This window comes from Symphodus melops, assembly GCF_947650265.1.
Source record: "Symphodus melops genome assembly, chromosome: 10".
Lineage (NCBI taxonomy): Eukaryota > Metazoa > Chordata > Actinopteri > Labriformes > Labridae > Symphodus > Symphodus melops.
In genome coordinates, this window is record NC_136700.1 from 1,987,095 (window position 1) to 2,015,070 (window position 27,976).

The following is a 27,976-nucleotide window of genomic DNA, read 5'->3' on the forward strand; positions in this document are numbered from 1 at the left end:
ATTATGAAATAAATAGATCAAAAATAATAATATAATAAATAAATCAATAATATTGATTTAATTTGTGAATAAATTATTTTTTCTCTCAGTTTGTGAATATTTCGTAAGGCTAAGCAACTCATAGATATAGAAACACTTCTATATTATATATGTTTTATTTATACTTATTTATGAAGCGCCTCATAACGGGTAGGAACCATAGACTGGGTAGGAACCATTGAAGTGTATTTGTATCTACGGACCCTGCGCGGCGGAGGCGGGCAGTTCAAACTACCGGATGTGACGTCTAAGACAAAAGCGTTTAGTCGTTTTTTCGCAGGTTGGCATGGGTTTAGAGACGTAAACATCCAATCTTCTGGAGGCTGATATGGACTTTGTGTCGTTTCCCCTCCATACTTCAGGCCTTTTCTTTTTCAAGCAGCATTTATTTATCATGTCTCCTGAAACGGGCCGTCTGTGGCCTGTTGGGACGGAGTGTAGCTAAACACTGAAGCTACGCTGCCTGTGAAATGTCCCCTCGCTTCTTTTTGACGGAAACGACGAGAAACATGTCAAAGTTAAGGCCGAGCCCGAACGAAGAGGCTCGGATGATCCGAGAGGAACATGAGAGGAGGAGAAAACTACGAATACAACAGGTAACAATAATAATCATTCATAACAACAGGTAACAATAATAATAATCAATCATAACAACAGGTAACAATAATAATCAATCATAACAACAGGTAATAATAATAATCAATCATAACAACAGGTAATAATAATAATCAATCATAACAACAGGTAATAATAATAATCAATCATAACAACAGGTAACAATAATAATAATCAATCATAACAACAGGTAACAATAATAATAATAATAATAATAATAATAATCAATCATAACAACAGGTAATAATAATAATCATTCATAACAACAGGTAACAATAATAATAATCAATCATAACAACAGGTAACAATAATAATAATAATCAATCATAACAACAGGTAACAATAATAATAATAATCAATCATAACAACAGGTAACAATAATAATCAGCCTTTATTTAACTTTTTGTTTTGTTCATTCAGTGTCTCTGTTCTCACACTAGGTGTTTACAGAGATGATGTTTCTCACTTTTATCGGCTCGCCTTCCTCTGATCTTCTGTTTTATTGTTTTTATTACTTTCTGATGCTTAGTGTTGTTTTTACTAATATCGTCTCTGTCCTATGATCAACACATGTGACTTTTGTTTTATCCTGTAAAGCACTTTGTAAATCCTGTGTTGGAAAGGTGCTATATAAATAACGTTTATTATTATTATTGTTACTATTATTGTTTTATTTTTGTCTATTTACCTTTTATATGTTTTTGTATTATTTAAAATGAAATTAAGGGCATTTCTATATTTATTTAAAACTCGACATTGAAAAAACTGTCTAAACTATAAAAATAGATTTTCGTGCTGTACTAGATGACAGCTGAATAAATGGAGAGCAGGTGGGATTCAATAAGTTTTACTTCCTCCCACTCCTTTGCACACATTTTATTTATAATAGCTTATTATCCAAAACATTTTTATTTTTACTTTCCACTGTTTGTAATAATTATTTATTTTCTGTCTGTTTTTTTATGTTCACTTTTGTCTTATCTTACATGTTTGGAATAAATAAACACATTTAAATCAAATTATTATATATATTTCTGTTTTGATTTCCAGGTGAGGGAGCAGCAGCGGACCTTTGCGCAGCAGATCCGGCGAGAGGTTGAGCAGAGGCGGCAGCGGGAGCTGGAGAAGCTGGGAGAGGAGCTGAGGATGGACTGGGAGCGACAGCAGAGGGAGAAACTCGACACGCTGCAGAAGTTATACCAAGAGAGCCTCCAACTTCTCGGTCAGGGACACAGGAGTGCTAAAGAAAACGTAAGCTATCATTAGTCTAAAACATGGAGCTCTATCCTGTCTACATTTCTTGTAGTTAGATGAACACAATAGTTTACTTTTCAACAGATCTGCCTTCAGGGTTTATGCAAATCTGATTTTTTGATTTTGAAGGAACCGGACTTGGCAGCCTTCGCTCGAAAGGAGGAAGAAAATCATGCCAAAGCAGCAGAGCGCCATCGAGAAGCTTTGAAAGAGCTCAAATCACAGAGGCTTAAAGACCACAAGAGGCAAAACAGGTAAACAGCAAAACCAACATGTGCATGGTTGATGTTTGAATACATGAATTTTATAACAGTAAGTGTCTTCATTTTTTCCTGAAGGTGCATTAATACCAGAAAGAAGGCACTGCAGGCGGAAAAAGAAAGAGCAGCTAAAGTGGCCAGTCTCCCACCGCCTCCACCGAATCCCATTCAGGTAACATGTTAGAAGTTTGCATTACAAGCCTTCTTGATTTGTCCACTTGCGTTTAAGTTGGGTTCTGGGTCGAGTCCAGCTTAACTCATCATGATCATTTCTTGCTCAAGCAGAACATCGATGCCAAGAAGTCGTACGTTGTAAAGAAATCGGATGTGAGCGCCTTTGCTGCCACACATTACCACATGCCCGAGAGCGCCGTGGACAGAGAGGAGGAGACGATGCAGGTGAGTATTTGGGTGTAACTCCACTGTTTGATTGTCTTCTCCCCTCCTTTAGAGGGTTCTAACCTGTATTTGCATCAACAGCCAAATGCCCATGAGGAAGCTGAGCTGGAGGTGAGGAGGCTGCAGGATTTACAGAGGGAGGAACAGAGGAGGAGGGTGGAGCAGCTGGAGAGGGCTCGTCTCAGGGGGAAGCAGGCTCTGAGGAAGGAACATCTTGTGCAGGTCTGTGAAACAGTTTGCATGTATTTGATGGGTAATTTAACAAAGTGCATTTCTCTGTTGTTGGATGAATAAAGGAATCTCTTATTTACTCTGATGCTACTTGTCAACTGAATTTCCCCTCTGGATCAAAAAAGAATGAATGCCAGGATTGAAAGATTTCCTCGAAACATGTTAAATGTTCGTGTTTCAATTTGCGTGGATATTAAATTTAGTTTCTTGCTCCCGATCCGTTTGATGACCTCCTTTTTAGGATCGTGAGCGCTTGCTTGTTGAACTGGAGCACATGCAGCAGACGGACCTGCTGAGGAGGAGACAGCAGGTGGCTCACATGCCTCCTCAGATCTTCCAGCCTCTCTATAAGAGGCAGGAGACGAGAGGAGACTTCCAGAGGGAGATGGAGTTTGCCTTTGAGGACATGTATACTGGAGAAAGGAGTAAGTATTTGTTACCATATTGGATACATGCACATGTTTAAATGGATTCTTTTTTTAAACCTGGTCTGTGTTTGAGTACAGGAGTGAAAGGTGACCTGGTGGTGCAGCTGGTACCCGAGCCTCTGCCTTCTCTGTCCACAGACAGCCAGGACCAGGCGCTGGATGTCACACTGGAGGAAATCTCTGCACCGGGAGAAGACGACACACAGCAAGACGCTGCGAGCAGCGAGAGTGGAACATCTGCACAGGGTGAGGACAAGTAACACAAAACCCAAAAAGATGCTTCCTGTAAGAAGTTTAGTCAAGCTTCAGTCTCTACAATCAGATTCTCTTGTGCAATAAAACCACATTTTGGAAATGCATTTATCCCAGACTAGCATTTTAAGAATTTCTCTACATGCAGATGTGCCTTCTAAACCTGCTCCCAGACGGGCGCTGAAAAATCTCCTGGATCGAATCAGGGGACAGAGGAACCACTGGGCCGACCGGAACAGTTGCACATCTGAAGCCGATTCACCCGCAGCCAACGCTGATCACATCCCAGAGCGAGACACCACCATAGACACCGGCTCCCTGACCAATGAGGAGAAAGAAGACCTGCCCCCTGCAGAACTCCCTGACAGCTCACCATCAGGTACGTCCTGCACGAATCGATTCATTTTGTTAGTTCCCTTCACACGCTGCTCTTAAGTTTTAACTATACAGTGAAAGTACGACGTAGTGAAGAGATTTTCCTCTTTTCAGATCCGTAACAATTTGGCTTCAGAGCTCCACACTTAAAAGTCTCATTGTTGTGAGATAAATAAATATTTCCTTTTCTCGTATTTAATCCGACCAGCGATGGAAACAGCAGAGCCCGCCGCCGTCGCAGATACTCGACACCCTGATGGACTTCTCGACAGAATCCGGGAGTTTGAAGAAGCACGAAACAAACGGGTACTTCCTGTTTCCTGTTGGTGTAACAAACATGTCGCTGCATCGTGTGCTGCTGTTCTCACCTCAAACACAAAGTGACTGTTGTTAAATAACATCTGCAGAACCGATTGTTGACACTGGCAGAATACAGTTTGCTTTTCAACTCTCCCAAAGTTTATTTTCATTTCTGTGTGGCGCCTTTTGCAATTAATTACATAAAATTACAGGACAGGAGAAAAGTTATTATAATCTGGATTATCACAGCCCTTCTGAGATTATTAAAACACCTAAATGTCTCTTTTCTTTATTGAGGGTGTTGATTTATCAAAGCCCGTACTTGTGTATCCAAACCTCGTTTGTGTTTCGTGATTGGCCAGCGTGTGTGGATCCAGGTGCTTCTCATTACTTAATCAGTGCAGAGCTGGGACTCAGAAGGCTGCTGTGTTCAGTTTGGTTTCAACAAGAAAGCTCGCAGCTCCCTCTGCACCGACACACACTTTATTTACTGTTTCAGAGCGGACAGAGCATTTGCTCGGGTAAAGAATTAGACCTGAGTAGTTTGAATAATGGTTGCTGGTGGATGTTCCAGCTATATCCAGCTGATCCCAGGCTGGCTGCAGATACCTGTGGAGAAGGATGATCCTCTGAAGAATCTGTGTCTCAGGAGCAAGAGGTGCAGATTTAGTATTTTCTGCTCTGGGGACTTTAAAGGTTTTATTATATGTGCCCTCACTTTTAAAGCAAACCCTCATCTTATATTATCCTTAAGACTGATGCCTCCTGATTTTCCCTTCACCTCACACTGGCTGTCCAGGTGATAAGAATCAGCTTTAGGCAGGGTTTCTGATCAGCGTTAAATACTGTGTTAAATGTTTTATTTTTTGAATGTAGGAAGAAGAACTGGAGCGGGAGCGGCGGCAGCAGGTGGCGTTGCTCCAGGAGCTGGAGGAGCAGAAAGCTAAATTGGAGCAGATGCTGCTTGAGGCCCAGCAGGAGAGAGAACACCTGAAGGCCGCTGTGACCGAACAAGGAGCTGCCAAGCCAGCAGAAGTACTCATCCAGGACCAGAGGGAGACCTCAGTCCCCCCTGGACAGACCCATGAGGTAGACCCTCTCTGCTTATCTACTGTCCAGGACAGAATTTTCTTTCCTGGTTAAATAAAACAAAAACTTTTTTATTTTTTTTTCAAAGTTGTTGCCCTGCGATCGTTTTAGTCTTATTTAAAGTGTCGAACATGTTAAAGACTCTTAGGTGTTAAATGATGGTTCCCTCCTCCTCTCCTCTCTCCAGCTCGTTCCTCCTTCACGTGAAGACGACCACAGCAGCAGGATACGAGAGTACCAGCAGCGACTGCTTGAACAAAACCGGTTCGCTTTTTTTATTTGAGTAACACACGCACAGTTAATCCTTTTTATGGAGCTGCCGTACAGACTGTTCAGTATAAATAACAAATAATTCCTTGGTCCAACCTTTCAGAACTCACCAGAGATCGGTGCAAGTCGCTCGTCAGCGCCTGGAGGAATACCAGCGAGCTGTCCGAATACGACACAACATGACTGCTGCGTCCTCGTCGTCAGCTGTCGTTCACCGACCTCCTCGAAGCGCTCCTCTCCGACCGCCCGCTCCTGCACTTTCTGCGTACATCCACGCCCAACCACAAACCTCTGTGGGAGCTCCCACTGAGGAGTCGGACAGTTTGTCCTCTCCTCCGCTTCTGACTGGCTCCAGGTTGTTGTCAGATGACGGAGAGTCACTTTCAGGACGTTCTAGTGATCAGAGACAGGAAGTCACCGCCTGGCTGACTGACGACATCATGGAGAAGGTAACGAGGCACCTCAGAGAGCGAGATGGCCCCTCCTCCCTCAACACAGAGCCACTACCTCACAAAGCGATTGCAACACCAGCATCTCCAACCAGCGTCCCGCTCCACCCGACCTCGGACGGCGTCATAACTACGAGCCGAAGAAACACAGAGGACGTGACCGCTCACCGTGTAGGTCCTGAAGAAGTCAAGCGAGCCTCGGCCCCGCACTCTGAACCCGTCAGCTCACGAGCAGACGACGTGGAGAGGCAGAGACGTGAGCTGCAGGAGGCCCAGCGACGCTTCCTGGAGCAGAGGGAGTCGACGGCGCTGCAGGAGAGACGGCGAGGAGAAGAAGAAGAAGAAGAACGGAGCAGACGAGAAGTGGCGAGGGAGCAGGTGAGGCGAGAGAAGGAGACGCTGCAGGCTCTGATTCATCATGATGAAGAGGTGAGTTCACTTCAATCACAGTTTGTGTCCTAACGCAGCTCGAATCTAAAACATTTAAATGTGTAACCATCTTCTGTCTGCGAGAGACGACGCTCCTCAAGAGCCCTTTTTTCATCGTCTCACCAACAGCCGCCTTCAGAGCCGTCCGCCGACACGTTGGCTTCAGACGACATCAGCCAGACTCGCCTCAAAATTCTCGCTTCTCTGCTGAGAGCTATCGAGGAGACTAACGGAGGATCTTTATCGCACCTGGAGGAAGATCCTGAGGAGCGAGAACATCGCTGGTCTAACGATGAAGAGACCGGTATGTGACCTGCTTGATCACTAACCACAGATGACTGCTGTGTTTTTACTATCTGAACTAATTTCCCATTAAACTCATTTAATGCTCTCGAAGAATTTAACACTAACTGGTCAGTAAATCAAAATAAAGCAGTTTATAAGATCATTATTTACGTTTTGTTTTTTTAGACTCCGTCTCTCTGAGTGATGTTCCTGCTGGACCGACCTCAGCATTAGATGTCCTCGCTCCGCCGCGAGCCGCAAAGCCCCCTGTGACCCGCGTCCGGCTGGGCCTCATGGAGATGATGACGGCGCAGCATGAGCTCAGCGTTATTCCAGAGGTGGAGACGCCGGTCAACTCCAGTCTGTTAACAGGTTGGTTTACAGTGTTTTTACTCATCAAACTATGAGGAGCGACATCAGCTGATCACCTTCTTCCTGTATCCAGGCCCAGAGGAAAACCTCAGGGTTCCTTTAGGATCAGCAGGCTGGGATCCACAGGACGGATCCGAATCATCTCTAACGTCTGACAGCAGTTTGCAGACGCCGTCTTTGGCCAGCAGGGGGCAGCAGACCATCAAAAGCCAAAGTGGCTCTGGGGCGAGCTCGAGGAGCTCCAGCTATCAGGCCTGGAGAGACAGACTGATGGGGAGCTCTCCTGAATCCTCAGAGTCTGGTAAGAAAAAGGGGGCAGGTGGGGACAGACTGATGGACGCCGTTTGCGCGGACAGAAGCCGTTCTGATGTGTGATTGTTTCACAGAGTCGGCACGTAGGAGGATTTCTCCGGTTTCCTCCGACTCTGGGAGAGGAGCCGACTACTCTGGTCGTGTATTCACAAGCTTCAGATCCCCCACAGAGGTAACCAGACCGGCTACGTGTGTGTGCGTGTGTGTGTGTGTGTGTGTGTGTTAAAAAAAAAGAGCTAATTTAAGATTTCTATAAAGGGTTAGGGTTAATTAATTAATACAGCGAAATACTTCTGATTCACTCTTCATCTAAAACAGCTTCTGTTCCTTAAGTTAAAGGTCAGTAAACATCAAACAATCCTGATGAAAAACCTCAAAACACGACCCGGAAATCTTTGTGTGATTGTTTATTAAGTCTGTGTGTTTCTGTTTTTACAAACTGAGTGATGATGTAAACAATAAATCCACCTGAAGAGTGTGTTTATAAAACACCTCTGTTGATGGTTTCTACACTTGAACTGAGCTCAGTGTGTGTGTGTGTGTGTTGAACTTACATTTAGATAAAACAGGGTAATATTTTGACTAATTTAATTTATTAAGATTGTGTGTGTGTGTGTGTTGAACTTACATTTAGATAAAACAGGGTAATATTTTGACTAATTTAATTTATTAAGATTGTGTGTGTGTTTGTTTATAAGTCTGTGTGTTTCTGTTTTTACAAACTGAGTGATGATGTAAACAATAAATCCACCTGAAGAGTGTTTATAAAATACCTCTCTTGATGGTTTCTACACTTGAACTGAGCTCAGCTATAAAACATCTGTATCGACCTGACGCTCTTTATTCAGAGTGTGTGTGTGTGAGCTGATTGTGTGTTTTCCCTTTTTGTTTTGTCCTCGACATGTTTTGATTCATCAGTCGGCACACCGACCTCGTGATTCTGACTGCCTCTCCTCCACCACCATCTCAACTGGAAGCTACATCACCTCCGACCCCGAGCAAAACCTAAACACTGGTGAGTGTGTCGTGTGCAGCTCACCGGGTCAGAACATCGACCTGATCTTATTAAATAAACACGTGCTGCTGAATGTGCTTCATTATTCAGGTTATTTCATATTGCCGTGTTTTTAAAAGTTTCTTCTTGCATGTAAAACTGACATTATGCTCCATGTTTGGCTTCTGTCTTTGTTGCTTCACAGATAAATCCCGACCCCTCAAACATTTTGCGGAGGGAGGAGAGTCAGATTTACTCGACGTCTCAGCAGCAGCTCATCCCGGTGCAGCTGTCCACTCTCTGTTTAACGACAGCAGCATTCAGCACATCATTGACAGATACACAAAGGAGCTGAACGTCTCTCTTAACAGCACTGGGAAAACCTCAGGTGTGCTCCCAATACTGCAAACATTACACACCTACACCTCTCTTCCTCCTCACCTGCTGTCTTGAGCTCGTGCGTCTTTATTTCTAATGTTAAAATGTCGTCTTCCCTCAAACACATTCAAGTTGTTTCTGAAAATCTAAAATGGATCCTGTGTTTCGTCTTTGTGTTGTGCTGCAGACGGAGGAGGCTCGTTCGCAGACGAAGCTGCTCCTTCAGTTTCCCAGCAGTCACTGGTTCGTGTCACTGGGAGCAGCAGGGAGGACGAAGGCTCTTCACCTCGTCGGTCTCCTCGCTCGGACGCAGCGACGGATCAGAGGAGCGGCTCGGGCAGTTCAGCTCAATCTCTAATTAATCCAATCCGAGATCAATCATCAGGACTGGACCCGTCACATGCAGAGGAGCAGGACTCCTTCAGACCTCTGATTGGCCGCCTGATCAACCAGTCGTCCTGTCTCGCTGCCGACGACAGAACCTCAACCATGGAGCAGCTGGTTGGTCAACCATCAGCGCACTCGTCCATGATTGGTCCGCCGGTTTCCGTGAGCGTGGATCAGAGCGGATGGGATTCAACTCTGACGCGGATGATTGGTCGCCTCTCGCATCAGTCCAGCTCCCACTGGCTGAGCGGCGGGCAGGACTTTTACGCCGGCCGGCTGATTGGCGAGATGCCTTCGGAGCAGGCGACCACGTGGCTGGATGAAGGTGGGGAGGAGACCCTGATGAGACCGCTGGTGGGGGAGCTGGATGAGTCTGTTGGAAGCTCAGGTAAAGGGAGTTTCGACATCCACGAGTCTTTTTGTGATTCTTCTTATAAATGCTTTAAAGTTTTGATCGTTGCAGGTGAAAGAACTCGCGTGGACCTCGGTGTTTCAACTGACGCCACGGCGACGTCGTATCCAGCGTTGCCTTCTGAAGCGTCCACTCACAGCGCCCCACAGGAACAGACCCACCAGGACCGAACCGGTTCAACCACACAGCACCAGGAGAGGTCGGAAGGTGAGAGGTTATAAAAAGTCTTCAAACCAACCTGCGTCTTTTATTGTTTTTATTATCGTCTTTGAATTAACTGTGTTCGATGTTTTCCACCAATTTAGTGTTTCCAGACTCGGACTCGTTTCACCCGTTACTGGCCGAGGTCACGCACAATGAGACGTCAGACCCCTCCATGTTGTTTCACCCGCCGGGTCATGACGGGCAGCCGACTCGTGAGGATGGCAGTATGTCCACGCCGTCTGGAGATGATCCTTCTGTGGAGTCTGACGCGTCACCCGAGCGTCTCCGAGCGGAGGAGCCACCGGGCCGCACGGCGGCTTCTCCAGCAGCACACGACTCCTTCTCCCAGCTGATGACTTCCCAGCTCCGTGAATCTGTCCTCACTTTGTCTCCCAGCAGGAGGACAGATGAGGACGTCACAGCTCTGAATCTGTCGCACTTAAATATGTGTGACGATTCGGCTGCAGTGCGTTTGCCACAACCGGAGGAAGCTGACGCAAACGGCACATCGAAAGAGAGCGAAGCTGCAGTCCAAGTCGTGAGGAATGCTGCTTCTCTCTCAAATATAATAATGGTATGAGTTTTCCGTTTCCATTGGTAAACAAGCGTCTTTATTCTGACCTTCATTTCCAATCGTCAACTGCAGGTTTTAGTGAATATTTCAGGAAATCAGATTTGTTCACTGTGTCTGTTTAGGAAGCTGCCTGTGAGGAGAAGGGGATCCTGGAGCAGTCAGAAATAACACTGGTGAGTCTGACGGACACAACGCTGCAGGACCAGGAGACGACTCTCACTGACGGAGAGGACGTTTGGGAAGACAGAGATTCAGACGTGGGGAACGAGGAAGGACAGAGAGAACAGAAGACAGAGGTAGAAATCAAATCCCCCACTGATTTTTTTTATACGCATCTTTTTAAGTGACTCTGAACGCAATCTTTGTCTTCTCCAGGTGTTGGAATCAGCGTTATTACTGGATGGACCTCAAGAGGACAAAAACCAAAAGCATCCCGGTAAAATCTGAAATATTGGCCGTCAAAGGTTCTGCATGCATGAGATTGTGGAAATACATGAAAACCTGCTTCTGCTTCCTATCGAGCACAGACGGCCTGCAGAATGAGAAACGATTTTTATAGCCAAGTGAATTTACATATACGAGGAACTTGTCTTGGTGTAATTTAAAAGAAACGAGGCTAAAATAAAAAGTACTGAAAGGATTTTAAAGCATCTCAAGCTTCCTTCCTTCCTTCCTTCAGGGATGCTCCTGGAGTTTCGGTGGGATGTCGGTGGAAGCCTGCAGGACGTTAGTCAGCACAAGCGCAGAGCTCTGATCCAGAGATCGTCTCGCAGAGTTGAGGAAATAAAAGCCAAAGCTGTTCTGTCAAAGACCCGAGAGCCACCTGAAGCCAAAGAGCCGTGCACGGCGAAGGAATCTCATCCAGCCGCCCGCAAGGCCAAGACCAAACCAGAGAGTCAACGTAAGGCTGAGACATCGGGCGTCAACAATCAGAAGAAGGCCCAGCGCCCCCTTCAGGGTGTGTGATAGCACAGAACATGTTCAATAACGTCATCTGAGTTATGAGCAGCTGGCTGGCTGATTGACACAACTTGAGTGTGACTCAAAACACACAAACTTGTGGCTCAAGTTTGTGTGTTTTGAGTCACACTCAAGTTGTGTCAATCAGCCAGCAAGCAAGCACAGGTCGGATTTGAACCTGGGCCGCCTGCTTGGAAGACTACAGCCTCTGTACACACTAACCACTGAGCCACCAGCACTCCTTAAGTTCTAACTTCAACAAATCACACGAGAAAAACTCAGTGTTTTAGACAGTTTACAATAATTACATTTAAGTGCAACAAGAGTCGATTTTATTCTTTGATTTTCACAAACTTTCTGCTAATTTTAATCTCCAGTCACTTCATGAAAAGTGAATAATTCAGAGGCTTTACTTGGTTTCCCTGAATGTTTTCTAGGAAGCTTGTTTTTTTTTTGGTATAAATGTTGTGATTGATGCATCCTGTGAATTTGTCCTTTCTGTTGTTTCAGTGAAGAGCTCCAGGCTGGGAGAGGTGGAGCTGACGCTCTGCACACCTGAGCAGAGAAAACGAGAAGTTTCCGAGATGCACCAGAGAACTCAAAGGTAGAGAACCTGTGAAGTCCTTCAGCTGGACTTTTAGCCGGTTATGAAACAGACTTTGTAGGTGATGAAGAGGCATCGGAATGAATTCAAAGACGATCAGCAACTCGAGCATTATTTCTTTAATTTTCTTACCTGTAACATCGGCACTGGATCGCTGTCTGACGAAACAGGTTTTATTGACATTTTTCTCCTCAGATTCAGGCCTTTTTATTTATTTTATTGTTTTTAATAAAAAGCTGTGGCAGAGAGTAAATGATTCATGTGATGTATTTTGTGTTGTGTTTCTGCAGACTGTACGAGCAGCTGGATGAAGTGAAGCATCAGAAAGCGATCAGGAGCAGACGAGAAGCTTACGCTGAAAACAGACTGAAGGCCAAAGAGTTCCACAAGGTACGACAGTGTGTATACGTGTGTGTGTGTGTGTATATATGTATATGTTTGTGCATAAACTTTTAGTTACATTGATTTTCTTTTCTCTCCACAGAAAACTTTACAGAAACTTCGTGCCAAGCGGACGCTGCAGTGATCGACTTTGAAACTTTTTCTTTGTAGATTTAAATTATTTTGTGAAGTTTTATCAATAAAGTTTTTTAATTTATTTGTATAAACTGCCCTTCAGTGCTGCTGACTGAAAACACATCACAATTCACATCACATCAATTTACTATTTCATACAGAAGTGTCAATCTCAAAGTCTGGATCCAGTTTTATCAAATCCCTACAGACTACTGACATTTTTGTTTTGGTGTTAAATGAGCCATAGAACAAAACACTGTTGTGCAATGATGTGCATTACCTTTGTAATGCTCAAAGCTTGTAAAATCAAGTTAAAATTGAGTATTATCTCCCAATTTACACACAGTATAAAAAGGTCAGTTGGGTTTGAGCTGTCACTTGAGAAAGCATCATGGCAAAAACAAAAGAAATCAGTTTGGACCTGAGAAAAAGAATTGTTGATGCGCACAAAGCAGGAGAAGGATATTCAAAGTTATCACAGCGATTCCAAGTGTCAAGAACTGGAGTGAGAGGTATCCTCAAGAAATTCAAAGAGAGCAACACACCAAGGTCCATGCCAGAAGGCCATCAAATCTGGAGGAGCTTGAGAGATTTTGCCAAAGAAGAATGGGCTGGGATTGGTCAGGAGACGTGTCAGAGACTTGTTGAAAACTACAACAAACGACTGCAGGCTGATAGATAGATAGATACTTTATTGATCCTGAGGGAAATTCAAGGCATCCAGTAGCAGTATACAGACAGGCAGGACACAAGACATTAGTTACAATACACACCCGCTGTCCCCCCTATCCAGCAAAAACGATACACAATTGACTATTAGCATCAGGGGGGCTAATCATTTTGACCCTGGTAGTTTTTGGTTGCTCTGAAATAATTTCATTTCTGTGTGCAAAGTAAAATAATGTAAGCGTCCAAATTAAAACTTGGATGTTTGAAAAACCTGTGTTAAAAATTATCTGCTCTATTTATTAGCACTTGGGAAATACTTTAAAAATAATGACATTTTCATAGGGGAGGCTAATAATTCTGTCCTCATGTGTACATGGTCACATTGTAAACCTAAACACTTGTACCTGACAGGAAAACAGTTTCAGGCCTCACATTCTTGTATTATAATACATAAAGTTAGGATATGAAATGATTAACAATGACCCAGCTGCAGTGACATAAAACCACATGCACAAAACCAGGACCCTGTAACGTGAAAGATTTTAGCCACTGAGCTTCTGAATTTATCAGTTTTACTGAAATATTGCTTAAAGTCTTCTGCGTCTCCAAAATAATCCCTCATGTCTCAGTTTGAACACTTTTTTTTACTTCCACAATTATTCTAAAATAAAAACAATCCGTTTGCATAAATAAAAAAAATTAAAAAAAGTACACATCTTAAGTTAAAAGCGTTTTTTGCCATTCAAGCACACCTCTGAATCTTCATCTTCGCTCTGAGTTGAGTTGCCTCATCCAGGGATCTTTCCAGTCAACCTCTAGAGGGAAAAAAATATATATATATTTCAAACTTTGTCACAAATTACCGTCGGAAAATTAAGCCCATACATTACAGGATATTCACCTCAATCTTATCAGCCATGTTCTGGACAAGTTGTGCCAGCTCCTGCAGGCACAACACGGCCTCTTCATTTTCACACTCAAGCTTTGTTATCCGTTCTTCTTTGGCCTCCTTGTCTTTGTGTAACTGGTACAAAGAACAGCATGCAAAAAAATAATAATTAAAAAAAAAAAAGCAGAACGAAATTGCCAACAAATTATTCTGAATCGTTATTGAAAGCTGCAAGGTCAAAATGTAACTCTTCAAGTATTCCAGATTTTAAATTTAATAATTACAGGTTTTGCATCCTATATGTCTACCTTAAATTTACCTTCTCATTCTCCTGTAGAGTATCGTACAAGGCTTTCCTTCGCTCCTCGGCTACTTCTTTCCAGTATGTGGAAGGAGGAGTTTCTACAACAGCAACATCGAGTCAGGCTCAACATCAAGTCCAGTTGGCTTTGAGAGATCATTTAAACAATTCAATGAAGTCTCCACCTACCTTCGACCATAAGCTCATTTGCTTCCTTGGACATGTCATCGGTTGAACACTGACTTTCTTCAGTTTGTGTGGATTTGACTTCAGCCATCACCTTCTTTGTGTCACTCCCGTCAATAAAGAGAAAATATGTATTCCTTTACATATAATGGTCCACCGGCTTATTATTATGAACCTGTTAGATGTGATAGAGAGCAGAAACAGGCAGGATTAGAGGAATAACGGCCTCAGGAGAGAAGCTGTGGTGTGAGGAGAGACCCGGAGCAGGCGTCCTGCTGAGTGACAGGACGCCTCTGCACAACGTATTACAGTGCCGTGCTGTGCGTTAGAGAGAGAGAGAGAGAGAGAGAGAGAGAGAGAGAGAGAGTTGGGAATAATTCACCAAAAAACACTTTGAATAATAAAGCCACTTACACTGTGCACCTGAATGTGCGCCGCGCAAATTACAAACTATGGCAGGGAGGCATCTTGTCTGTTCTCACTCACTACCACGTATCATTACACCTCTTTAATCATGTGATGCTTTAGCCTGTTTTTTGTGCTTTAATTCTTTTGTGCTGCCTTCTAAATGTTTGATTGTAAAGTGTTTCATGCTCTCGGTGCAAGACAAGTTCCCCCAGGGGCAATAAAGGCTTCATTCATTCATTCATACACGGACGCATAACGCCGATCCTCTACAGAAGCAGAGTCTCAATCTTTAATCTCAATCTTTATTTGTATAGCGTCAATTCATAACAGGCGTTATCTCGAGACACTTTACAAAAGCAGGTAAAGGACCTTACTGTTTGTCTGTTAACATTAACAAAAGGGCAGGTAACAAGACCATGCTCATTGTTATGTTTACATAAAGCAGGTAAAGGACCTTACTGATGGCTATATTACAAGAGCCCAGCTTAATCCGTCATAGAAGAACAAACTTCCTTTTAACAGGCAGAAATCTTCAGCAGACCCGGATCATGACGGAACAGCCATCTGCTAAACTGATGAGAGTGACAGAACAAGACCCTGACGACATATGAAACAGTTCTAAACAGCGACACTAAAAACAGCCACTTTCTCCTCTAAATTAGATTAGAGCACTTATGTGTTGAAGAACATACAGAAAATTGATGTACTTATTCTACAGCCCTTATCTGACAACATGAAGTGTTAATCTCAACTTTTTTTAACCTGCAATATGCTCTTTAACTACTGGATGGACACATAATGGAGGCGCTTTATCTTCTATTTGATGAGCACATGAATTTGAATTTGAACTTCCCTCGGGATCAATAAAGTATCTATCTATCTATCTATCTGTCTATCACATAAGCTGTTCTGAAGGCAACAGTCAACCTGCAGTCAAAATAATAAATATTGACACTACAGTTCTTAAATGTCAGCCTGCTTTCATTAAAACATTAACTAAATATTGCTTTACTAAGATAAGCTTACTTCAAAGCAGAACGGAAACTGTGATAGAAACGTGAGTGTTAACAAAGATTAAGTCAGAAAATTAAAATAAAACAAAAATTAAGTCAGTTTACCTTTCGTGGGACACCTCGTTCATTTCACCGTTCTCCTGTATGAAGCTCGCGCCCGGAGCTTAAATAGACCCACTCAGTCACGTGGTCAGGGGCGGATCTACCGGGGTGGCATAGGGTGGCAGCTGCCTGCCTAAAGGAGAGGTTTGCCACCCCAGCTGCCACCCCAGTAGGCAGCAACGAAAAAAAAAAAAAGTTACGGCCAATTTCCCGATTTACGAGCGTGAATCTCCAATGTCCGACTGCCGCGAATGCAGCACAAGTTAACGTCAGAGCAGCAGCAGCCAATCACAGAGACTGATTTGTTTTTTTTGATAAAGCGAGGGATCCACTGAGCAAGGAGTCCTGAGGAAAGAAGACACGGAGGAACGAGGTAAAAACGGATTAACAATCTATCAAGAAATGAAATTACAATTTAAAAAAAAGTGCAAGTATAGTTGCAATGCTGATTTTAAGATGATGAAAATGTTGAAGAAAGTTATTTGGCTAACTATACCTGTAATGTTAGCTAGCTCTGACGTTAGTTTTGTGTAAAGTAGGCTACTCAAGCTAATATTGATTCAACTTCTGTCAAGGAAAACATTGTTAAGTTGCTTTGAATTTTACAGAAATGAAGAGGAAAGGTAGCATCTTTAGTTTTTTCTCACCAAAGAGAAAGGCGGGAGAAAATGAACAGCTGAGCAAGGTAGACGGAGAAGATGAGGTGGAAGGAGAAAGAGAACAGCAGAACAAAGTGGATGGAGAGAGAAAAGAGGTGGAAGGAGAAAGAGAAGAGCAACAGAAACGTGACAGAGACAGAATACAAAGCCAAGGCGACCAGCAGGGACAGGAGGAGGGAGAGCATCACAGAGGTGAAGCTATGGAGGAGGGAGAGCATCACCAAGATGAGAAGGCAGAAAATCAGAGACAAGATAAGGAGCAGGGCTCAGACAGTGACAGTGAAAGGAGAGTGCCTGAACCATCACCAACCATCTCCAGTCGAGCTGGTCCACATGGTATGGAAATGGTATACTAAGTTACATAAGAATAAAAACTAATGACAAAATGGACATTTTGCTTTAAGGTGTTTTAAGAGAGATTGCTTAAAGTTTTTTCAAATAAATATAAATACTCGTTTGCTTGAATAGAAATAATTGGGAAAACTTGAAAGTGTGATGAGATGGGGACAGAGTCTGAATATTTTGTACAATGTATTTTTGATTTATTGCTCAGATTAAATTCCAAATTAATGAAATGAACCTAATAGCACTCTCCCGGGAAAAAAATGTTAGTCTTAACACATCTGGATGGTTATAACTAATGACAGTTCCACATTGATTATCTTTTTACTATCTGCTACATTGTGTAATTAGTTTAGATGTAATGCAATTTAAATCTTTCCTCCTCTGCATCTTCTAGACATATCCAAGTCCAGGTGTGAGGTGCCAGTGCAGCCAATCCGAGAGAGTTTCCCTCAGACCCTCCAGGGAGGAGCAAGGAGAAGTTTCCACAGTAACTGGTACAAATCTCATCCCTGGTTAGAATACTCGCACTCCAAAGATGCAGCTTACTGTTTTGCTTGTAGGCATTTTTCCCTCCCCGATGCCCCAAGAACTGTTTTCACCTCATCTGATGGATATCGTAATTGGAAAAAGGCTACAATGAAAGACAGTGGTTTCTGTTCTCATGCCAGATCTGAAGGCCATGTAAATTCAATGTTTGCATGGACAGAGAACAAGAAAAGTGTGGATAAAAATATCTCAATGATTGGACTAATGGATGAGCAAAAAAGGAAGCAGGTGGCTGAAAATCAGTACTACATCAGAACTTTAGCAGAAATTGTAGTTCTCACAGCCACAGAAAATACAGCACAGCGAGCTCACAGGGAGTCTTCTGATTCTGATAAAAAGGGTGTTTTTTTGTCTCTGTTAGACTTGCTGGGTAACCATAACCCCATCATTAAAAAAAGGCTTGAACATCAAGCTAAAAATGCTAAATACACCAGTAAAACGATACAGAATGAAATACTCGAGTGCCTGGCTGCAATGGTCAAAGAGGAAATCATTCAGGAAGTTAAAACAAGCAAGCAGTTTTCAGTTATTGTTGACGAAACCAAAGATGTTCAGAAAAAAGAGCAAATGTCATATGTTCTGAGATATTTTTACAACGGTGTGGTTCATGAGAGCTTTCTGGAGTTTGAAGTTGCCGAACACATGGATGCTGCTGCCTTAACTGAAAAGATTATAGGCTTCTTTGAGAAGCACGGGCTGGAATACAAAAACAACCTTGTAGGCCAGGGCTACGATGGCGCGGCAGTGATGCGAGGGGCACATGCAGGTGTTCAAGCAAAAATAAAAGAAGTAGCCAAACACGCCTTCTATGTTCACTGTAGTGCACACTGCTTGAACTTAGTTATAGTAGACGCTGTAAAGAGTGTGGCAGATGCAGGAAACTTCTTCTCATTATTGGAGAGACTGTATGTATTTGTGTCTGGGTCTTATGTACACAACAAATGGCTGGAAGTGCAGCGGGAGATGTTTGATGGTGCACCAAGGGAGCTCCAACAGCTTAGTGATACACGTTGGGCCTGTAGGCACATAGCATGTCGCAATGTTATGGACAGATTGCCTGCAATAGTACAGGTGCTTGAAGAGATCGCATCGGAAAACCATCCGCAAAGAGCTGTTGAAGCCAGAGGGATATTGGCTCAAATTGATCAGAATTTTGCTGGATCTCTTGTTCTGTTCAGAAAGGTCCTGAGTGACTCCAAATATTTATCAGACATGCTCCAGTCTAAAACAGTGGACTACGCTAAGGCTGTTGAACTTATTAAAGCACTTAAAGAGACACTGGTCCAGTACCGTAGTCAAGCCTCTTTTGAGGAAATGTGGAGTGAAACACTTGAGTTATGTCAACAAAGTAACATTGATATAACTCAGCGAAAACCAAAGAGGCTAAGACAGACAACAAAGATGCTTCAGGATACTGTCGTCCACTCCACCTTGGGACAGCATGTAGTTCCAGATAGCAAACACACTTTTTGTGTTTCTGTGTACTATCCAGTTCTGGATAACATGATTGGTGAAATAGGAAGACGATTTTCTAACACAAATTGTAATATCATGCAGGGTGTCCAGGCACTAAATCCATCAAGTCCAACTTTTTTGAGAGAGGATGCGGTTCTATTATTGGCTGAAGCTTATGAGTCAAATGTGGAGGATCTGAAACACGAGTTACATCAGACAAGGAGGGTGTTAGAAAGAAAAAAGGGGGGAAAGGAGAGTCCTACTACTCTAATGGAGTTCACTCAGTTTTTGGACCCATACCAGGATGTTTTTTATGAGTTATTCAGGTTGTGCAAAATAGCGGTTGTTTTACCTGTGAGCAGTGCATCCTGTGAACGAAGTTTTTCATCTCTCAGGCTCATTAAGACTTATTTGCGGTCTACTATGACAGAAAAGAGACTATCAAGTTTGTCTGTACTCAGCATTGAATCAAAACGCACCAAAGCATTAGATCTGGATAGATTTGTAAAGCGTTTTGCTGAGCAACATGGAAATCGCCGCATTCAACTGTTATAGGCATGACAACTTCAGGTTCTGCTCACTGGTGTGCCTTTAAAAAGCTGTTAAAATGATGACATTTCAAATGTTACACTGGTGTGAATCCTGCTGAACATGAAGCAGTGTTGTTATTGTTGTTTTTGTTAATATACAGTATTAAACTGTCTAACAGCCTGTGTGAACTTTCAAAATGTTTTTGTACTTTTTCGGACTGGGAACAAAATGTATTTTTATGTGACTTCTTTTAAGGTTTGTAACTCTGTGAGCCTTTTTGTAATTTGTTGAGCAGCTGAGATTTACATGCATGAAATGTGAAAATGTCCTTTTATGCCACCTCAGCTGCTGTGAATATTGTACATACTGTACCATTCAATATTTTTCATCACTTTATCAGTTACCTCTTCTGTAAAAAAAAAATCATTGAATCTAGTGAGGGACACATTGGGAGAATCTAAACAATAAAAGCGATGTGCAGTACTTTGAGTACCATGACCCATTTATTTCCACAGTATATTTATGCTCACCTTAGTACAGCTCAGTCCATAGATCTTCATGGGTAAGTTTCTCTGACACAGTCAAAAACGGTTTGCTTGCCCTCGAACACATCTGCCACTCATCACCTGTGTCTCACCTTACTGCCTTTCCTGTGATAATACCCGACCAAATGTTCTCATACTTTTGTCTCCTATTAAGTGAGATCAAAATGTAACTGTTTCTCATGAAACCTCAAATGCAAGACATTAATTGTTTAAGATTAAATTGGTCTGTGTGAGTATGTAAATAGAAGCCCCTGTCCTTTTATAGTGTACATACTATTTCTCATCAAACTATAATAACGGTGATTGCATAAAGTATGTCTGCCATATGTTGCCACCCCTAAAAATTTCCTGCCCCCTCTTGCCACCCCATAAATTTTTTTCTAGATCCGCCCCTGCACGTGGTACATGCAAATTGCATCTGCTCCATTTAGGGGAGGAGCCGACACGCACACACGCACACGCACACACACACACGCACACACACACGCACACACACACTGTATTATTTCTAATCAAACACACACAGTTACAGTGTTTAGTGTCTTGAAAAACACCTGAAGAACAACCTGCAGTCTGTTTCAAACCAAAAGGAAAGTTTCTACTGACTCAAAGATTTCATTTTGAATTGTCTATAATTAGGGTGGTTGCCTGAAAGGCAAACACACTACTACTATTGTCGATATTATTATTCTTATTATATCCTCAAAACGGGCCGCGCTACTCCTCCCACAGCGCCACACACACAAGAAAGGTATCAAAACGACCGGCTCGGCCCCAAAAAGTGTGCAATTACTTTGTGGAAACCTCGGCCACACGGTTTGGACACAAATTGAGTTTAAGTGACACAAATTTGGCCAAAATTGCCCCATTGAAGGTAGATGGCAAAATTTGAAATCCTCGAGTGTAACTGCCAAAAACTTCTAACTGAATGTTAGATAAAAAATAAAATACATCGAAACGTGCGCCTATTTGTTCTGTCGCTCACAGTCCAAACGGATTGGTGATACCATCTTTAGTTTTTAAGATATTTGAGGTTTTGCGAGCAGTGGTAAGCCCATTCAAATACATTGATGGAATGTTCTGGAAAAAAGCTGAATGTCAACCAATCAGTGAGCAGCTTATCAGAGTTAGTGTTTAGAGTGGGACAGAGTTCTGTCTCAGCTGTTAGAGGCGCCATGCTTACTGCTGTCCCACACACACACAGACACTCACGCACACACGGCAACCACCCTCACAATTTCTGCAGGAATTGTCTAGTTATTGATTATTATTAATCAGTTTGGACTGAACCTAGCCTGTATTTAGACAACCAACTCTGTATTTTATAAACGGATATTTATGTGTCAGGATACTGAAAATGATTGATTAGAATCTGAATGATGAAACGTTCAGAAGATAAATAAGTGAGAATATAAAACGGACTCCTCTTCATCAGACTCTTTTTAATCCCAGCTCATCACAGAGCACACACACACACACACACACACACACACACACACACACACACACACACGCTCTCTTGCAACAGAGTTGGATTTATAATAAATCGTATGACTACATATATTAATACAGACTGTCCGGTGTCTGTTACGCGCAAACTAGAGAATATAACAGAGGATTCCAGCAGATCAAATCATTAAACGCTGCGTATATAATATTTTATGTTAAACACTCAGAGATTTAAATCATCAATGAGGAAACGCTTTTGTGTCTGATGCCGAAATATTCAACGTGTCTGTTCGATCGTTTCTGAGGTTGTGGGAATAATTCACCAAAACACACTTTGAATAATCAAACCACTTACACTGTGCACCCGAATGTGAGCGGCAACCCAGAGACATCTGTTCTCACTCACTACCACGGATCATTACACCTCTTTAATCATGTTTTAGCCTGTTTTTTTGTTTTGAACTGTAATAGAAGCAGCATCCATATAGCCAGAGAGAGAGAGAGAGAGACTTTAATGATCGCGAGGGAAATTCAAGTTCAGTTCACAGTCAAAGTCTCAACCAACAGACTCGGTCCTGCAGGAGAGGCAGCGAATGTGGAAGGATTGCAGGAGTGATCACACACACACACACACACACACATGTGACTGGCTCTCAAAAAACCCAACAGTATTGCCCACAATGTGGTCTCTCTGCCCGAGACAAAAGGCTAAGAAGGTGTTCATCATGTAAGACAGACAGTTACTGTTCAAAAGCCTGCCAAGTTGAACATTGGCCAAAACACAAAAAGAAATGTCATCAGTACATTCAACCACCAATTAACCAAGACTTTCAAGCCACAACAAATGCCAGACAGACAAAGAAAGAAGGAAGTCACCCCCGTCTCATCGATCTGGTCGGTAAACAGTGCATGATTGACTGCTACATACAAGGCTACAAAACCAGAGCATTGTGGGATACTGGCTCTCAAGTATGTATTGTGGATGAGAAGTGGAAAAGGAGGCATTTGCCCCGTGAAAGAGTAAAAGATATCTCCGAGTTACTCGATGCACCTGATGATTTAAAAATAACAGCTGCGAATGGACAGAGCATGCCTTATAAAGGTTTCATTGAGGTCACTTTTGGATTAGCTGCTAAAGAAGCTGACCCCAAAGAACTTCTTGTCCCTATGCTAGTGATGAAAGGAGGAAGTCTGCAACAGCCCATCCTAGGGTTTAATGTCATTGAACAAATAGTGAAAGCTAGCACTATAGACCAACTAGATGTTTCAAGAAGAGAGCAGTTAAGCAAGGTATTAAGAGCAGCTTTTCCCTGCCTTGGATGTGAGAATGTTACTGCCTTTATTAATCTTGTGGTTGCTGAACAGTCATGTGACTATGTTGTGAAAACAACAAAAGAGAAAGTTACTGTGCCCAAACATACCTCAGTTCAGATTGACTGTAAAGTTAAAACATCCCCTTTGAAAACAGACACTACATTGCTATTTGAACCTGACGTAAACCCTCAGTGGAGTGAAGGCCTTGAGTTCTGTGAGACATTGGTTAAGCTAAAACGTGGCGCTTCACCCTATATTGTGCTTGATGTACAAAATCCCACTGATCATGATATCGAGTTGTCAGGAAAAACTGTTGTTGGTACCCTTCAGTATGTCCAGGCTGTGTATCCAGCAAATGTGTTTGAGAAACCAAACCAGTGTCCCCAAGTGTCAGTGAATCAAATGAACGCGCACACCGAGTCAGTTAGGGAAACTCCATGGGACCCCCCGATTGACTTGAGTCATTTACATGAACACGAAAGAGTAGCTGTAAAAAACATGCTTCGTGAAGAGTGCTCCTCTTTTTCAAAGTCAGATGATGACATCGGATGTATTGAAAAATTGAAGTTAAGCATATCATTGAAAGACATAGATCCGGGCGGCAGTAGCTCAGTCTGTAGGGACTTGGGTTGGGAACCGGAGGGTCGCCGGTTCAAGTCCCGGCACGGACCAAGTCCAGAAATTGGTCTGGTAGCTGGAGAGGTGCCAGTCCACTTCCTGAGCACTGCCGAGGTGCCCCTGAGCAAGGCACCGAACCCCAACAACTGCTCTGGGGCGCTCTCTGTGGGCAGCAACCTCACTCTGAGACCTCTCCATTAATGCAGAGTGAAAACCGAATTTCCCCTCGAGGGATTAATAAAGTATATGAGAAAAAAAAAAAAAAAAAAAAAAAAGATCCTGTAGCACGCACTTACCTGTCTGTGCCAAAGCCATTGTATAAAGAAATGAAAGATTATCTGCATAATCTTATTGCACAAGGGTGGGTGAAGAAATCCAATTCGCCTTACGCCTCACCTGTTGTCTGTGTAAGGAAGAAAGATGGGAGTTTACGTCTTTGCATCGACTACAGAGAACTGAACAAAAAGTCTCACCCAGACAGACAGCCCATCCCACGTGTGCAGGATATCCTCGACAGTCTTGGAGGTAACTCATGGTTTTCATTGCTAGATCAAGGGAAAGCTTACCATCAAGGATTTATGGATGAAAACAGCAGGCCCTTGACTGCATTTGTGACCCCATGGGGCCTCTACGAATGGATAAGAATTCCGTTTGGCCTAATGAACGCCCCCGCCGCATTTCAGCGCTGCATGGAGGAGTGTCTGGAAGAGGTGCGAGACAACATGTGTCCCCTATCTTGATGACACGCTTGTGTACAGTCAGTCCTTTGATGAACATCTAAACCATGTCAGAAAAGTCCTAAAGCTACTGAGGAAGTATGGCATCAAGCTGAAACCCAGTAAGTGCGAAATATTTAAACATGAAGTTCGTTACCTGGGAAGGATTGTCTCTGCTGAAGGAAGTAAAATTGATCCAGCTGACACCATCGCTGTGAGAGCATTAAAAGAGAAAAGACCAAGCAATGTTGGAGAGCTTAGATCCATCATGGGTTTATTAAGCTATTACAGACAATACATAAAAGACTTTTCCCGTATTGCTGGCCCAATATACAACTTGTTGAAAGGAACAACAGGAGAGACCAATGTGCCAAACAGAAAATCAAACACGAGACAAGTGAAAGCTAAAAACAAAGGAGTGCCCTCAAACACACCAATTGGTTGGGAGGAAGAACATCAGCGCATATTAGAGCAACTAATAGATTGTTTGATTGAGCCACCAGTCCTTGGGTTCCCAGACTTCTCAAAAGCATTTGTGCTCCATACTGATGCTTCCAACCAAGGCCTCGGTGCAGTCCTTTACCAACAGCAGGATGACAAACTCAGAGTGATAGCCTATGGCTCAAGAACATTGACTGCTGCTGAGAAAAACTATCATCTACACTCTGGAAAGTTAGAATTCCTTGCCTTAAAGTGGGCAGTCACAGAAAAATTTAGGGATTATCTTTATTACGCCCCCACGTTCACAGTGTTTACCGATAATAATCCCCTTACATATGTTTTATCTAGTGCAAAGCTCAACGCAACAGGATGTAGATGGGTCGCAGAGCTTGCAGACTTCCACTTCACTATTCGCTACCGCCCAGGTAAAGAGAATGTGGATGCTGATAGTCTTTCTAGAATGCCGGTAAACATTGATATGATGATGGAACAATGCACTGAAGAGATGACATCAGATTGTGTGGCCGCCACAACCCAAGCTGTCGAGACTCAAGACTCAAGCTCAACGTGGGTGTGTCCAGCAGTTAACTCTCTCCGGTGTACAGTACATGAAGAGACACAAAAACCATTCTCAGTTGAGAGTTTGAAAAACTTTAACTCATGGATCAAGAGATGTCGGGACGACATCTAATTTTGTAGGGGTGTGTGTGACAGGTTGAAAAGCAATAACTTGTATAGTTGCATTAAAATGCTTAATGAATGTTAAAAGTGTTTAAACAAATGTTAAAGTGTTAAAAGAATGTTAAAAGAATGTTAAACATGTGATTTAATTGATTGATTGATCTGTGATCCACTGAGTAAAACTTATCTGGGATCGATTGGTTTTGTCTCCGCCCACATAGAAGGAGAATTCGCGTGTTTGATGTCATATGTGTTTTGATTAATTTATTTTGATGGGCTCGGAGTGAGTTTGGAATTTGTATGTTTAGGGGAAGAACGAGTGCGAAAGTGATTTGTTACAGAATACTGTTTTTCATTGTGTAAGAAAATGTGTAAATGTGTACTCTTGTATATTGTTTATTTTGTGAATGTTGTATTCAAAAATTATACTAAACGCTCCTGATGAAGAAACAGACCGGTATCACTTTTGTGATTATTTCTTCTTTATTCAGAGTGTAACACACACACACACACACACACACACACACACACACACACACACACACACACACACACACACACACACACAACGAGGATCCTCTGAAGGCAGCCGCGCACAGCGAAAGAATGTCATCCAGCCGACCGCAAAGCAAAGACCAAACCAGAGAGTCAACGTAAGGCTGAGACATCATCGGACCTCAACAATTAGAAGAAGGCCCAGCGCCCCTTTCAGGGTGTGTGGTAGCACAGAACATGTTCAATGAGTTATGAGCAGCAGAAAAACAAACTGCTTCACATGTTGGAGCCTTTTATCAGGTCTGTTTGCATAGAACTTAAACTGAAAGAGAAATATAAAGTGCTCAGTTGAGATGCCTTAATGGCAACGATTAGACTTTCTACACCTCAACATCTTAGAATAAGAGAGCGAGTTAAATAAAGTCAAGACTGATTATTGATTTTAATTAACTCACATTGAATTAAAGCTTCAATTTATTAAAGGAGGAAAAAGTTATCTGTAGTATGAACTGGAAAGTGTATTTCTGTGAGAGAGAGAGAGAGAGAGAGAGACCACAGGTCGGATTTGAACCCGGGCCGCCTGCTTGGAGGACTACAGCCTCCGTACACACTAACCACTGAGCCACCAGCACTCCTTTAGTTCTAACTTCAACAAATCACACGAGAACAACTCAGTGTTTTAGACCGTTTACAATAATTACATTTAATTGCAACAAAAGTCGATTTTATTCTTTGATTTTCACAAACTTTCTGCTCATTATAATCTCCTGTCATTTAATGAAAAGTGAATAATTCAGAGGCTTTACTTGGTTTCCCTGATAGTCAGGGTATTTTATCAGATATTTGGCCAATCTGGGAATAAATTCCTTACCAATAGATTTCTTCACAAACGTGTTCATAAAGGTTTCTTATAACACATAAAAAAAAACATTTAAATCCAACTCCCATAGGAAAATCTGTGAGAGCGGCTCAAAGTTGGGAACCTGGAATAGTACTTTATTGGTACTATATACTTATTGGTGAAAACTTGAAAATATTAACCTTTGCTTTTGGTAGCTTGTGAGGGGTCAAACTAGGGGTTCTTTAGGATTCTGAATCCATTACTGCTTAGAAACTCGGAGACGAGCAGACAAGTTGATGTAATGATGATGATGTAGAGCAGAGGTTTCCATACATTTCAGCTTTGGACCCCCACAATAACTGAGCTAGAGACCGGGGAACCCCACTGTCTCTATTTCAGCAGAGTAATGTAAGAAATGCTGTATAATAATAAAATGTATAAACAGGACTGTGTGGACATTCACAATTTCCTTAACAGACACAAATGTCCTTCATAGGGAGCAGCAGACACCTGCATTGTTTCACTTATGGGAAGCATAAATTACTTTGCCACTGTTAACCATTTTTGAACCATTAGTTAAAATTCAACTAATATTTGAATGGGGTATTTTTCCACCATGATGGGTAAGATATAAAATTTTAGATCATTCAACTTTTGTATTTGGTGATGAAAAGCATCTCGTGAACCCCCTCTCAGTGTCTCATGAGCCCCCAGGGGGTCCCAGTCCCCACTTTAAGAACAGTAGAGTGTGAAGAAAGCTCAGACCTGGACCCCTAATACATTAAGCAATGTGGTGCAGTATATTTTTAACTAGTATTCGAGATATTAAAATCAAGATATAGAGCTATTGTACATTTACATGTAAAAGTGGGCGTGGCCATTTCTCCACCAAGGAATGGATTTTTTTGAAAACAAATGTTTGCAATGGATTCAGAATCCTAAAGAACCCCTAGTTTGACCCCTCACAAGCTACCAAAAGCAAAGGTTAACATTTTCAAGTTTTCACCAATAAGTATATAGTACCAATAAAGAACTATTCCAGGTTCCCGACTTTGAGCCGCTCTCACGGATTTTCCTATGGGAGTTGGATTTAAATGTTTTTTTATGTGTTATAAGACACCTTTATGAACACGTTTGTGAAGAAATCTATTGGTAAGGAATTTATTCCCAGATTTTTGCAATATCCCCTTACTATGAATGTTTTCTAGGAAGCTTTTTTTTTTTGGTATAAATGTTGTGATTGATGCATCCTGTGAATTTGTCCTTTCTGTTGTTTTAGTGAAGAGCTCCAGGCTGGGAGAGGCGGAGCTGACGCTCTGCACACCAGAGCAGAGAAAATGAGAAGTTTCCACACACACACACACACACACAACGAGGATCCTCT

The 27,976-nt window shown here is 42.5% G+C and overlaps 2 protein-coding genes and 1 long non-coding RNA gene across 5 annotated transcripts; 2 read left to right on the plus strand and 1 right to left on the minus strand.

Annotated features, from left to right (window-relative positions):
- The first annotated feature begins 248 nt into the window (after positions 1-248).
- On the plus strand, positions 249-27,942 carry cep295 (centrosomal protein 295). 2 transcript variants are annotated; one of them, XM_079353454.1, is made up of 28 exons: positions 249-635; positions 1,705-1,905; positions 2,038-2,162; positions 2,247-2,340; positions 2,454-2,567; positions 2,649-2,789; positions 3,040-3,223; positions 3,305-3,472; positions 3,627-3,857; positions 4,062-4,159; positions 5,030-5,242; positions 5,430-5,506; positions 5,616-6,390; positions 6,520-6,694; positions 6,862-7,047; positions 7,121-7,348; positions 7,434-7,531; positions 8,278-8,374; positions 8,559-8,741; positions 8,919-9,506; positions 9,582-9,737; positions 9,836-10,308; positions 10,431-10,604; positions 10,684-10,744; positions 10,988-11,266; positions 11,779-11,872; positions 12,163-12,262; positions 12,357-12,470. In XM_079353454.1, exons 1-28 carry the CDS (start codon positions 510-512, stop codon positions 12,396-12,398), a joined length of 5,481 nt encoding a protein of 1,826 aa, XP_079209580.1. In that variant the 5' UTR covers positions 249-509; the 3' UTR covers positions 12,399-12,470. The 2 variants fall into 2 exon arrangements, with proteins under 2 accessions (XP_079209580.1, XP_079209581.1); XM_079353455.1 differs by lacking the exons at positions 11,779-11,872; positions 12,163-12,262; positions 12,357-12,470 and adding an exon at positions 27,872-27,942.
- LOC306829903 (geminin-like) lies at positions 13,846-14,536 on the minus strand (the record flags this gene model as incomplete). Its single annotated transcript, XM_079353121.1, has 4 exons — positions 14,437-14,536; positions 14,266-14,348; positions 13,959-14,081; positions 13,846-13,872 (listed from the first exon to the last, which is right to left on the minus strand). Exons 1-4 carry the CDS (start codon positions 14,522-14,524, stop codon positions 13,846-13,848), a joined length of 321 nt encoding a protein of 106 aa, XP_079209247.1. The 5' UTR covers positions 14,525-14,536.
- Positions 16,127-20,426, plus strand: LOC306830172. 2 transcript variants are annotated; one of them, XR_013779933.1, is made up of 5 exons: positions 16,127-16,329; positions 16,565-16,659; positions 16,711-16,951; positions 17,355-17,454; positions 19,064-20,426. It is a non-coding gene; the product is annotated as an uncharacterized lncRNA (long non-coding RNA). The 2 variants fall into 2 exon arrangements; XR_013779934.1 differs by lacking the exon at positions 19,064-20,426 and having other exon boundaries at positions 17,355-17,773.
- Positions 27,943-27,976: the final 34 nt, after the last annotated feature.

Bases quoted from the DNA above. Each gene is read 5' to 3' on its own strand.
- cep295 (XM_079353454.1), top strand. From the start codon at position 510: ATGTCCCCTCGCTTCTTTTTGACGGAAACGACGAGAAACATGTCAAAG. The intron at 3,224-3,304 runs GTAAGTATTTGT...GTTTGAGTACAG, and splicing joins CATGTATACTGGAGAAAGGA to GAGTGAAAGGTGACCTGGTG. The intron at 7,048-7,120 runs GTTGGTTTACAG...TCCTGTATCCAG, and splicing joins CAACTCCAGTCTGTTAACAG to GCCCAGAGGAAAACCTCAGG.